The sequence below is a fragment of the Stegostoma tigrinum genome, chromosome 24 (assembly GCF_030684315.1).
Source record: "Stegostoma tigrinum isolate sSteTig4 chromosome 24, sSteTig4.hap1, whole genome shotgun sequence".
NCBI classification, from domain to species: Eukaryota; Metazoa; Chordata; class Chondrichthyes; order Orectolobiformes; family Stegostomatidae; genus Stegostoma; species Stegostoma tigrinum.
In genome coordinates, this window is record NC_081377.1 from 3,197,096 (window position 1) to 3,212,059 (window position 14,964).

At 45.8% G+C, this 14,964-nt stretch overlaps 1 protein-coding gene across 1 annotated transcript; it reads left to right on the forward strand.

Annotated features, from left to right (window-relative positions):
• The first annotated feature begins 1,796 nt into the window (after window positions 1–1,796).
• LOC132210926 (histidine-rich glycoprotein-like) lies at window positions 1,797–14,074 on the forward strand. Its single transcript, XM_059654232.1, has 2 exons — window positions 1,797–1,840; window positions 13,006–14,074. Exons 1-2 carry the CDS (start codon window positions 1,797–1,799, stop codon window positions 14,072–14,074), a joined length of 1,113 nt encoding a protein of 370 aa, XP_059510215.1.
• The last annotated feature ends 890 nt before the right edge of the window (window positions 14,075–14,964 follow it).

The following is a 14,964-nucleotide window of genomic DNA, read 5'->3' on the forward strand; positions in this document are numbered from 1 at the left end:
CTTTCACCAAGTTGATGGTCCTCCAGGTGCAATGTTTGTCATGGTGAGCGTCCCAGGGAACAGACAGATCACAGAGTCCTGCATCATGGAGCTGCTCAGAGCAAACCTTGAGGTCAACTCCTTGTTCTGGAAGACAAGTTTCTCTGCCATCCTCTATTGGATGTTCTTCCTCTTGCTTATCACCAGGGTAATTTTCTTCACTAATGTTACACACCAACAACATGTGGCTAATTGTGAATCCAATGTGGCTGTTTACTGGAATAATTTCACACAGAGGCCGGCATCCCACCACCAAGTCATCCATTATTTACACAAGGAGAGTCCTTGACACTGATCCAGCTCCCTCAGTGCCAGTTCTCAAAGTGACCTAAACCTCTGACATTCCTGCTTATATCTGTCAGCCAGGACTCCCTGATTAAGTCAGATTAACAGCCGCAATCAGGGAGCTCACATTCACTGCAGTCGACCTGACTGACCTTGTTACAATCACTATAATTATTTTGTTGATCAATAAGCTGTGGAACGGTGTGGAGCAGGCACAATTATAGAACCTGTGATTTTAAGATCCAAACGATGCCTCCACCTGAAGATTTTGTATATTTCATGGTGTGTGACACAAGTGAAACCTTGCCACCTCAGTGCTATGGCAATGCAAGCAACACTGTGTGGAGAGTGAAGTGTCTTTATGGAGGAGCATGGCCAATCAGAACAATGATGAAACCAACCTGGATTGACCAATTGCATCATTTACACAAGGCAGCCTCATCAGATTGAAGCATCACTAGTAACCCTTAGATTGAAAGCTAAGTGTTACATTCATACACGTGGCATCAGATAAAATTGTACCAGAATCGTAAATGGCAGCAAAAGAGATGATTGGAAATACCAGTACATGGGAATTGTAAGAGGAAAATAGACCAAAGTCCAACATTCAATATCCACTTTCTATTTAGCTAAATAATACATCAATATCAGATGTATTTAACCATAATCTCAATCAATGCATCCACAACATACCCAGAGGCCTCTGGTTTTTCAATGATAGTGTCCCTCTGTAGCTGTTTCAGGGCAATCCACAGTTTTAAAAAGAAGCACTGTAAGAAAATGGCCTTTTGTAAAGAACTGGTCAACCTGGCATCTGTGCAGGCATCTGGGGACAGAGACCTTCAGAGGTATGAGATAACTCAATCAACAAAGCTGGCAGTCGCCAGGCATCGTATCCAGGGACAGGCATAGAAATTATAACGAGCCTGAAACTATGAACAATGGAGCCGATCTAGTTAATCGGATAACAATTTACGCTGGTCTGAAAACAGTTTGGGAGGCTCCATGAAGTTGTCAAAAATTCCAGTTAAGTGAATTCGGGACAGTATCAGCCCTTTTGTTTCCACAAATGATGAGATTAAACCGGCCCCAGCAATGCTTGTGAAATGGAATTACCTGGGGGCCAGAGCTGGCCGGTCCTTTGGAATCGCAAGAGTAAAACGGGCAGCAGGGCCGGCTATCGCGGCTGGTCTTCTCTTTCACTCTCCTCGCCCTGAGCTCGCTGCTCCTCTGGACACCAACTCCTTGGGGCTGAAGACATCGACCCTGTCTGTGACCTCAGACTTCGGAAGTCCGCAACAACCTCCTTGTGTAAATAACGGATGACTTGGTGATGGGATGCCGGCCTCTGTGTGAAATTATTTCAGCAAACAGCCATATTGGATTTGCAATTAGCCACATGTTGTTGGTGTGTAACATTAGTGAAGAAAATTACCCCGGTGATAAGCAAGAGGAAGAACATCCAATAGAGGATGGCAGAGAAGCTTGTCTTCCAGAATAAGGAGTTGACCTCAAGGTTTGTTCTGAGCAGCTCCATGACCAGACAAGCAACAAGTCCCTCTGAGACCGTTAGAACCCTTTTCAGGCCTGGGACACTCGTACTCTGGAGTAGTTGTTTAGGCATAGGGGGAGGGTTTTGTGTGATTCTTAAAGTATAAGTACCCTGTATTTTTGTAAGGTTCAAGATTTACGTTGTGTCTGCTCCAGTTTTCTTATATTTTATGTCATAGTGTAGAGTATAAGTTTTATTGATGTATTGTGCAGATTGGGCAAGTTGAGTTTTCCTTTAATAAAGTTCACTGGTAATTTTGAATTCATATTTGAGTCCGTCTGTGTTCCTTCTGGGTACACCAATTTTGGCTGAGCTCAGGGCAGATCCCATACTATAATTCCAGTGTCAAGGACCAGAGGGTGATCTGAGCGATTCGAACCGCCCACTCAAGGGGGATTGCTGGCCAGGATAAGCAGTTTGATCTCTCTTTTTCTCTCTCTTGGGACTACTGCCCGAGTGGGTAGGTACCAGGTGGCCGTTGTCCCACCAACAAAAGAGGGAATCACCCAGGCATTGGTGGCGGTCGCGATTACTGTGTGGAGATAAGTTTCAACTCGCTGGTCAGACTATAAACAGTGAGTTCGGTTCAGCGCTCTCTCCAGCGGAGTTGCCCTAGTGCGGCATTCTGAACCTTTGAAGTTTCAGAGCCTGCTGGAGAGACCACCACAGTAATTGGGGAACCCCAGATACCAGCTTGAGCGCTAACTAAAGGAAAGAGGCCTTCTACACCTCCCTCTGAGCCGGGAGATCTGTGTTCAAGACCCATCTCATCCAGAGGTGTGTAATAACCTCTCTAAGCAGGTTTGTTATAAAATACCTGTAAAGGAGTTTCTTATAAAAGGAGAACTAGGTCAACCTGGTTAAACCTCTGGTTCATTCTGTGATTTCCATTGGCTGAGATTGGTATGAGGTTGGCCATTAGGAGCCTGTGTTTTGTGCCTCTTCCAGAAATGGCAAGGGCAATCTCATCCTGTGAACGCTTCATCTGTGTCAATTGGGCATCACCAGAAAGGTGGTTATTTATTACCCAATCCCTCTATTTTCCCTTGAGGATATGGTTGTTAGGTTACCATCTTCAACATGGCCAAAGACTGGCTAGATTGTTTCATAAGGCATTTGATAGTCAAATACATATGTGGGGGTTAACTGCCTTTGCACTGCTAGGTTTTGAATGGCAAAGTGGGGTTGAAAGGTGGAAAGGTTCCTATGCTTCGAGAGAGTAGAGATAAGAACTGGATTTGGTGCAGAACAGTCCATGGGCAATGCAGATTATAGGATTTTTTTACCTTTATTCATTCATGGGATGAGTGTGTCACTGGTTAGGCAGTGTTTATTGTCCAGCCCTAATTGCCCAGAGGGCAGATCAGAGTCAAACACATTGCCGTGGGTCTGGAGTCACATGTAAACTATACCAGATAAGGATGGCAGTTTCCTTCCCTAAAGGACATTAGTGAACCAGATGGGTTTTTTCCCTGATAATCGACAATGGATTCATAGTCATCATTAGATTCTTAATTCCAGATGTTCAAATGCCACCATCTGCCATGGCCCAGGTGCCCAGAACACTATCTGGGTCTCTGGGTTAACAGCCCAGCATTAATAACACTAGGCCGTCACCTACCCATGTGTGGGTGAAAATAGACAAATCTGAAAGTTGTTAAGATGGGTGAGGAGGCAGAGGCAATGATGTTGCTGTTTAAATATAAATGGAACAAGTGGAAATTGAGCGAGTATTGAGCGCTGAAGTTCAAGGGAAGTGTTCTAAAAGTTACCACTGTCTTCGGGCAGCTGTTCTCTAATGCAGTGTATGTTTGTCACACTCCATCTCTCTGTGTATCACAGATAGGTGTCGGACCGTGACTGAAAACTATTTGCCAATCAGTGAAGCGGTTCTGAGCAATTATAATATTAACTTGGATAAAGTTTTGACAAAGATCTGTGGCTCGGGGTGTGGAAGAGGTTGTTGACTTGCTCATCAAGCTGGATCATTCTTGTTTTGACGTTTCATCTTGGATATTGGGAATGAGATGGTTCAGTTGATCAGGTCTTCAGGGGGCTGAATTCAGAAGTAATGATCATAAATTTGTGTTAGTTATTGTGAAAGGCAAGGAACAATCCAGACTAACAAATAACTAACTGGGGAAAGACAACTTCAGTAGGTGATGACAGATCTGATCCACATAACATGAAATTAAGGGTTGGAAAGTCAAAATATACCTGAATAATGAACTGTCTTGAAACCTTGCATTATTCAGGAGGCTGAGGGGGTGATAGAGAGGAGTTACAGGGAGGTGGTCACACCCAAGGTACAGGAAAAAGGTAGCTCAGTGATGTCAGGAAGGGGGAAGGGATTAGGTAGACAGTGCAGGGATCCCCCTGTGGCTGTTCCCCTCAATAATAAGTATATCGTTTTGGATACTGTTGTGAAGGACGACCTACCGGGGAAGGCCATAGCGGGCAGGTCTCTGGCACTGAGCCTCACCCTGTGACAAAGAAGGGAAGAGGGGAGAATAGGAGTGCAATTGTAGTTGGGGATTCGATAATAAGAGGTGCAGAAAGGCAGTTCTGTGGATGCAAATGAAATGAAAGGATGGTATGTTGCCACTCGGGTGCAGGGTCTGTGATATCTCGGATCGTGTCTTAAAAATCCTTAAGGAGGAGAGTGAGCAACCAGCAGTCATGGTACACATTGGTACCAATGACAGTGGTAGAAAAAGGACTGAGAATGCGAAAAAAGAGTACAGGGAGTTAGGCTGGGAGCTGAGGTCCAGGACAAACAGAGTAGTTATCTCTGGATTACTACCAGTGCCACGTGATAACAAGGTAAGAAATAGGGAGAGAGTGAAGCTCAACACATGGCTACAGGGCTGGTGTAAGAGGGAGGGCTTCCATTATGTGGATAATTGGAACACATTCTGGGGAAGGTGGGACCTGTACAGTAAGGACGGGTTGCATCTGAGTCGGAAGGGCACAAATATCCTGGGAGGGAGGTTTGCTAGAGCTGTGCGGGAATGTTTAAACTAGTTTGGCAGGGGGTGGGGAACTGGATTTATAATTCAGAGGATGAGGCACTCAGCCTTCCAACAGACACAACAGACAGTGAGGTGGTTTATGAAGAAATGCGGTCAATGGAGCGTAATTGTGGACACTGAGATGGTTTTGTGGTGTGTATACTTTAATACTAGAAGTATCAAAAATAAAGCGGATGAACTTAGAGCATGGGTCGGTACTTGGAACAACAATGTTGTGGCCATTACAGAAACTTGGGTAACTCAGGGAGAGGAATGGTTGTTGGAAGTTCCAGGATTTAGATGCTTTAAAAGAAATAGGGAGGGTGGTAAAAGAGTGGGGGAGTGGCATTGCTAGTCAGGGCGCAGAGAGCAGCTACTGAAAGGCAGTTTGAAAATGATATGCCGACAGTGTCAGTTTGGCTTGAGGTCAGCAACAAGAAAGGAACAGCCACTTTTAGATTAGATTCCCTACAGTATGGAAACAGGCCCTTCAGCCCAACAAGTCCACACCGTCCCTTGAAGCATCCCACCGAGGCCCATTCCCCTGTAACCCACACACCCCTGAACACTACGGGCAATTTAGCATGGCTGATCCACCTGCACATCTTTGGACAGTGGGACGAAGCCAGAGCACCCGAAGGAAACCCACGCAGACACGGGGAGAATGTGCAAACTCCACACAGACAGTTACCCGAGACTGGAATTGAACCTGGGTGCCTGGTGCTGTGAGGCTGCAGTGCTAACCACTGAGCCACCGTGCCGTCAATTTGGGTTTTTTTTTAACAGACCCCCTAATAGTTGCGGAGAAGTGGAGGAGCGGATTGGGAGGCTGATACTGGAAAGCTGCAGAAGTCACAGGGTTGTAGTCACGGGTGACTTCAACTTTCCAAATATTGATTGGAAATATTTTAGTTGTAATAGTTTAGACAGAGCAGATTTTGTCCAGTGCGTTCAGTAAGGATTCCTGACACAGTATCTAGATAGATCAACACGAGGAGAGGCCACTTTGGATTTGGTGCTTGGCAATGAACCGGGCCAAGTGTTAGACCTGTTGGTAGGAGGACATTTTGGCAGTAGTGATCATAACTCTATTTCTATCACGACAGTCATGGATAAGGACAGGTACATACAGCAGGGTAAAGTTTACAACTGGGGGATGGGTAATTACAATTCTGTTAGGCAAGAACTGGGTAACATAAATTGGGAACAGATGATGTCAGGGAAGAGCACTCTTGAAATGTGGAGATTGTTTAAGGAATGCATGCTGCATGTGCTCGATATGTTTGTCCCTAGCAGGCGGAGAAGATGCGGTCGAGTGAGGGAGCCATGGTTCTCGAGAGAGGTCGAACGACTGGTTAAGAGGAAGAAGGAGGCTTATGTAAGGTTTCGGAAAAGATGAACAGAATGGGCTCTTGAGGAATGCAAGTTATCCAGGAAGGAGCTGAAGAGAGAGCTTAGGAGAGCTATAAGGGGGCATGAGAAAACCTTGGCAGATAGGATCAAGGAAAACTCCAAGGCATTTTACACGTATGTGCAGAACAAGAGAATGACCAGAGAAAGGTTAGGGTCGATCAAGGATTGTAAAGGGAATTCATGCACAGAGCCTAAAGAGATAGGAGAGGTCCTTAATGAATACTTTTCTTCAGTATTCACAATGGAGAGGGGCCTAGTTGTAGAGGAAGACTGTGTGAAACAGATTGGTAGGCTAGAGGAGGTTGATGTTCGTAAAGAAGATGTGCTAGGAGTTCTGAGGAAGTTGAAGATAGATAAATCCCCAGGGCCTGATGGGATTTATCCAGGATTCTATGGGAAGTGAGGGACGAAATCGCAGGGCCTTTGGCAATGATCTTTTCGTCATCACTGTCAACGGGTATCATGCCGGAAAATTGGAAAGAGGCAAACGTCATTCCCTTGTTCAAAAAAGGGAACAGGGATAACCCCGGAAATTACAGGCCAGTTAGTCTTACATCAGTGGTGGGGAAATTATTCAAAAGGGCTCTGAAAAACACTATTTATGATCATTTGGAAAGGCACAGTTTGCTTCGTGATAGTCAGCATGAATTTGTGAGGGGCAGATCATGCCTCACAAACCTTATTGAATTCGTTGAAGAGGTGACCAAACATGTGGATGAAGGTAGAGCAGTGGATGTGGTATACATGGATTTAAATATGGCGTTTGATAAGGTTCCCCGTGGTAGGGTTATGCAGAAGGTAAGGAAGCATGGGATAGGGGGAAATGTGCGGATTGGATTCAGAATTGGCTGACCCTTAGAAGACAAAGGGTGGTAGTGGACAGGAAATATTCAACATGGTGCTCAGTTACTAGTGGTGTACCACAAGGATCTGTTCTGGGTCCTCTTCTATTTGTGATTTTTGTAAATGATTTGGATGAAAGAGTGGAAGGGTGGATTAGCAAGTTCATGGACGATACGAAGATGGGTCACATTGTGGACAGTGCAGAGGGCTGTTCTAGGTTACAAAGGGACATTGACAGGATGCTGAGCTGGGCTGAGAAGTGGCAGATGGAGTTTAACCCTGAAAAGTGTGAGGTGATTCATTTTGGAAGGACAAATTTGAAAGCAGAATACAGGGTTAACGGAAAGATTCTTGGCAGTGTGGAGGAGCAGGGGGATCTTGGGATTCATGTCCACAGTCCCCTGAGCGCTGCCACCCAGGTGGATAGAGTTGTTAAGAAGGTGTATGGTGTGTTAGCTTGCATTAATAGAGGGATTGAATTCAAGAGCCATGAAGTTATGCTCCAGCTATACAAAAGCCTGGTTTGGTCATATCTGGAGTATTGTGTCCAGTTCTGGTCACCTCATTACAGGAAAGGCGTGGAGGCGTTGGAAAAGGTGCAGAGGAGATTTACCAGGATGTTGCCTGGAATGGAGGGAAGGTCTTACGAGGAAAGGTTGAGAGAGCTAGGGCTTTTCTCTTTACAACGATGAAGGATGAGAGGTGATAGAGATGTACAAAATGATCAGAGGTATAGACAGAGTAGACAGCCAGAGACATTTTCCTAGGGTGGAGGTAGCTTTTACGAGGGGCATAGTTTTAAAGTGAGTGCACGTAGATATCAGGGAGACGTCAGAGGTAGGCTCTTTACTCAGAGAATGGTAGGCGTGTAGAATGCATTGCCGGAGAGGGTAGTGGAGTCAACCTCATTAGGGGTATTCAAGTAGCTACTACATAGGCATATGGATGATAGTATAAAGTAGGGGTGGAGGTTAGATAGACCTGAGGTTTCAGGTAAAAGCTCATACAACATTGTGGGCTGAAGGGCCTGTACTGTGCAGTACTGTTCTATGTTCTATAGATTGCCCTTTTGTTATGTTGCAAAGCCACAGACCCACAGCAATGTGGTTGATTCTGTCTAAAGAAATGCTGACCTTGACATTGAGGCCCATATCCATGATCAAACAAAAAAAATCCAATTTTCCTTTCAGGTAGTGTCAGAGACCAAGCAGTTAGAAATGATACACTTGTTCAAAAAGGGTGTAAAGATAACCCCAGCAGCAACAACAGAGCTTGGTGCTGCAACAGCTTCTGGAAATGATAACTCAGGATAGGATTAATGAGGAAAAGCCAGATTAATTAAGGAAAGCTCAGACAATTTTGTTAAGAGCAAATGTTGACCGGTCTGATGGTCGTGGGCTATTGCTGATATTTCCTTACACAGTCAGTTATAGATTTCCCTGTTCTCTCCTCCCTCCTTCTCACTGTTTCATTTGATTTGTCTGTTATGGGTGACATGATGGCCTAGTGGTTAGCACAGCTGCCTCGCAGCATCAGAGACCTGGGTTCAATTGCAGCCTCAGGCGACTGTATGGACGTTACACGTTGTCCCTGTATCTGTGTGGATTCCCTCCTGGGTGCTCCAGTTTCCTCTCACAGTCCAAAGATGTACAGGTTGGGCTGACTGGCCATGTTAAAATGTCCAGGGATGTGTAGGTTAGGTGGGCTGGAGATGGTGGGCTGGGTGTACTGCTCTTCAAAGAGCTGGTGTGGACTCAGTAGGCCAAATGGCCTCTTTCTGCACTGTGATTCAGGTTTTTTGTGTACTTTTGAAGTAATAAAAGAGATGGATGGTAAGGGTAAAGTTGTTGATGTGGCCTACATAGTCTTCCAAAAAATGAAGTACCACACAACAGACTGGAGAAGAATGAGTTCAAAGCCAATGACAACAGCAACATAGACATACGATTTGTTGAATGACAGGGCAAGAGAGTACTATTTAGTGGGTGCTTATTGGACTGGAAGACGTTTAAAGTCGATGTCCCTAGGGAGCATGATTTAAGATCTTTGCTGCTCCTGCTTTGTATTTGTGATCAACAGCTGGTGTAAAAGTCAAAATTTGAGAATCTACAGATGATACAAGTGTAGAAATATTGCAAACTGTGAGGAGGATAACATAGAGCCTCAAAGGCTAAACAGGGTGGGGTTAGCTCATTCAAGTAGATGAAAGTTAATGCAAAGAAGTGAGAACAGAGTCATTTTAGTAGAACCACCATGGGAAAACAATGTAACATCAAAATGACAATTCCAAGGGGAGTGCAAGAACACAGAAGCCTGTGTATGCACAGGACAGGTGGAGGCAGCAGTTAAGGAAGCTAAAAGAATTCTGAGCTTTATGAATAAAGACATGGAGTAGAGGAATGAGGGAGCTTGTTAACTGTGTCTAAGATGTTGGTTCAACTGCAGCTGAAGAATCACATGTAGTTCTGAGCACGACATTTTAGGGAAGAGCACAAGAGAGAGTTAGGAAAAGATTTACAAGACTGCTTCCAGGGTTGAGACATCTTTGTTACAGGTAAATTGGAGAAGTTGAGGCTATTTTCCTGGGAGAAGAGAGAGTTGAGAGGAGATTTCCATTTGGATGGTGGTCCTGGAGGAAGCTGAGATAAATAAAGTTTAATCATAGAGTCATAGAGATGCTCTGCACAGAAACAGACCCTGCAGTCCAACTTGCCCATGCCGAACAGATATCTGCATTTGGCCCATGTCCCTCTAAACCCTTCCTATTCATGTACACATCCAGGTGCCTTTTAAATGTTGTAATTGTACCAACCTCCACCACTTCATCTGGCAGATCATTCCATACACGCACCACCCTCAGTGTGAATAAGTTGCCCCTTAAGTCCCTTTTAAATCTTACCCCCTCACCTTAAACCTATACTATGTAGTTTCAGACTCCCGTACTCTGAGGAATAGACCTCTTCTATCCAATCTATTCATGACCCTTGTGATTTTACCAACATCTATAACGTCCCCATCAGCTTCTGACATTCCAAGGAAAATAGCCCCAGCCTATTCAGCCTCTCCCTATAGCCCAAAGTCTCCAACCGTAGCAACATCCTCGTAAATCTTTTCTGAACACTTTCAAGTTTGACAACATCTTTCCGGTTAGCAATGGAATGTACAAGCTTCGAGATATACGTGGTTAAGTTTATCATAATCGATTATCTGCTGAAGTCAAGTCAAATTGACGTTATCTGGTGGAAGGTATACGTTTGAGAGTTCAATGCTCTCACCCTACTTCAATCAGCGATCCTTCTCCCTGGTTTTCTGTTCCTATTTAACTCAAGTTAATAGATAAAACTTGAAATACTGCCATCTTTTAACTGGATCTTTAATTAACACATGAGGGTCATGTTATGTGATCTGCGATATGCTCACTCACACACTGTGAAGATACAACATTTGGAAATATATTCATAAATCAGATTACACTCAATTGTGCCCAGTTCTTGAACCACACTACTGGGTAACAAAGTGTGGAGGTGGATGAACACAGCAGGCCAAGCAGCATCTTAGGAGCACAAAAACTGTCATTTCGGACCTAGATCTTTCATCAGAAAAGGGGGATGGGGACAGGATTTTGAAATAAATAGGGAGAGAGGGGGAGGCGGATCGAAGATAGATAGAGTTGCAGTGGGAGAGAGATGCCCTGAGGTTTGTCCGGAGGGAGGAGGGTAACATCTTCAGGTTAGGCATCCCTGGAAGAGGCCTTGCAGTGAGGTTAAAATTGTATCAGAGATAATGGGGACTGCAGATGCTGGAGAATCCGAGATTACAGGTGTGTGTGTGTGTGTGAGTGTTTGTGAGTGTGTGTGTGTGTGTGTGTGTGTGTGTGTGTGTGTGTGTGTGTGTGTGTGTGTATGAGTGTGTGTGTGTGTGTGCACGTGTGTGTGCGTGTGAGAGTGTGTACGTGTGAGAGTGTGTGTGTGTGTGTGTGTGTGTGTGTGTGTGTGTGTGTGTGTATATGTCTGCGATGTCCAGGCCTTGAATAGGGTGCAGAGAAGATTCACTGCAATGGCAACATCAGCAAGTGGCCTGCATTCTGTGGAGAGACTGGGGGAGCGGAGATCCTTCTCCTTAAAGCAGAGAATATTCAGGAGAAATTTTGTAAGTTTCAAAATCATGACAGATTGCATCAGAAAAAGCAGATTCACTAGAGAGGAGGGTTAGAATCAGAGGACGCTTTTAGAAAATAAATGGCAAAAGATTCAGGAGGATATGAGGAAGATGGTTTTCATGCAATTGACAATTGTGTATAAAAGTGCAAATGAGCAAATTGCACAGGAACATACAAGCAAGAATTGGATCAATGTATGAAAGGGCCATAGTGACTGGGGCCAACTGAATAGCTGTTTCACAGAATTAGGACAAGCTCAATGGCATGAATGACCTCCTTCTGTTCTGAGATATTCAATAATTACAAACGCTGTTTAATTGGCTGAATCTGTCCGTCTGTTTGGGTCTAAGGCTGCAGTTAATGTGCAAACACAGAATGTGTTGTGATTCGCTGACAATATGAAAATGGTAATACACCAAAAAAGGTTTCAGACAATTTTGTCATCAGTGATTTCATTGTACTGGATATAACACTGAGAGCTGGATGTAAAGGAGTGAAGTGTCCCTGGGCAGACCTTAATAATGCATTGCCTTTGTAAATGAATCACAATAATCCATTGGGACCAATTTGAAAACTGAAAACCTGTATCTAAATTTGTTTATATTAACAGAGGTTAATAAAGTCTGATAAATTAATGAAGCTCCAAACAGAGCTTAGTGTCAATGGTCCAGAGAGTTCTGTGGTTGTACCCACTGCAATTGTGCACAACTGCTTCACTGCACCACACCGAACAACACTGCACTACACCACATCGGACCACACTGTACCACATCACACCAGACAGTACCACATCACACCGCACCACATAAGACCATAGCACACCATACCGTACTGAACCATACTGTACCAAACCGTACTGTACCATACCACACCACACTGTACCACACCACACCATACCACAGCACACTGTACCACACCACACTGTACCACACCACACTGCACCACAACACACCAGACAGTACCACATCACACCGTACCACATAAGACCATAGCACACCATACTGTACTGAACCATACTGTACCAAGCCATACTGTACCATACCACACCACACTGCACCACACCACACAGTACCACAGCACACTGTACCACACCACACCATACCATAAAACAGCCCACTGCACTACACCACACCAACCACAACACACCACACCACACCACCCTGTACAACACCACACTGCGCCACACCACACAGTATCACACTACACTGTACCACACCACATTGTACCACACCATACCACACCAGAGCACACCACACTGAACCACACCATACTGTACCACACTGAACCACACCACCCACATTGTACAACACCACCGCACACCACACCACACAACATCGTACCACAATGCAGCACACTGCACAACACCACACCACACAGCATCACACCACACCGTACCACACCACACAAAACTGTACCACACCACACTGTACCACACCGCACTGTACCACACCATACCATGCCACACCACACCACACCACACCGTATCACACCATAATGTACCATAGCACACTGCACCACACCACAACATATTACACCATACCCTTCCACACCACACTGTGCCACACTACACTGTATGACACCACAGCGTACCACATTGCACCACACCACACCATACCACAACACACAATACTGTACCACGCCACACTGTACCACACTACACTGTACCACACCACACCATAACACATCACACTGCAAAACACAAGACCATACCACACCGCACCACACCACACTGCACAACACCACACCACACAGCACCACACCACACCGTACCACATCACACCGCATCACACAAGACCATACCACAGCATACCATACCACACCACACCACAAAAGACCACGCCCATACCATATCATACACACTACACCATAACATACCACACCACACCGTACCACACCACACTGTACAACACCACACCATATCACACTACACTGTCCCTTACCACACTGTCCCATACCACACGGTACCACACCACACCATGCTACACCACACTGTTTCATACCACACCGTACCACACCACACCACAGGACGCTGTACCACATCACACCACACTGCACAACACCACACCACAGCATCACACCTCGCCACACAATACTGTACCACAGCACACTGCATCACACCGCACCTCACCATACCACACTACACTGTACCACACCACAACTGTACCCCATAAGACCGTAGTACACCATACTGTACCACGCCACACTGTACCACACCACACCGCACCACACTACACTGCACCACATCACATCGCACCATACTACCCAGCATCACACCACACTGTACCACATCACACCACACCACACCACACCACACTGTGCCACATCACACAATACCGTACCACAACACACTGCACCACACCACACCATACCATATCATACTGTGCCACACCATACCACATTGCACCCCAGCACACCACACCATACCATACCACATCATACCCTCCCACACCGCACCACACTGCACAACACCACACCACACAGCATCACACCACACCATACTACACCACACAATACTGTACCACACCACACTGTACTACACCACACAATACTGTACCACACCACACCACATTGCACCACACCACACCATACCACAGCACACTGCAAAACACAAGACCATACCACACCACGCCATACCACACTGCGCAGCACCACACCACACAGCATCACGCCACACCACACTGCGCCACACAAGACCATACCACATCATACTATGCCACACTGCACAGCACCACACCAACCAGCATTATACCACATCGTACCACACCACACTGAACCACACAAGACCATACCACATCATACCGTACCACACCATACCATACCGTACCACACCACACCACACTGCGCCACACAAGACCATACCACATCATACTATGCCACACTGCACAGCACCACACCAACCAGCATTATACCACATCGTACCACACCACACTGAACCACACAAGACCATACCACATCATACCGTACCACACCATACCATACCGTACCACACCACATCACACCACACCACACCACGCTGCGCCACACAAGACCATACCACATCATACTGTGCCACACTGCACAGCACCACACCAACCAGCATTACACCACATCGTACCACACCACACTGAACCACGCAAGACCATACCACATCATACCGTACCACACCATACCATACCATACCACACCACACTACACCACACTGCACCACAGAAGACCATACCACATCATCCCACACCACACCGTGCACACTGCACAGCACCACAACACACAGCATCACACCACACCGTAGCCCACCACGCCACACTGTATCGCACCTCATAAGACCACATCAGACCACACCACACCATACCATACCACACCGCATCACACTGCACAAAACCATACCACGCAGCATCACATCACACAGTACCACACCACACAATACCATACCATACCACAACGTACCACACTACACCATACCACGCGACAGCACAATGCACCACACTGCACAGCACCACACCACACAGCATCACACCACATCAAACTGCACCACACCACAGCATGCCAGAACACACCATGCTGTAAAACACCACACTGTATCACACTACACGGTACCACACCACACCATGCTACACCACACCGTTTCATACCACACCATACCACACTACACTGTATGACACTATACTGTACCACACCACACCACA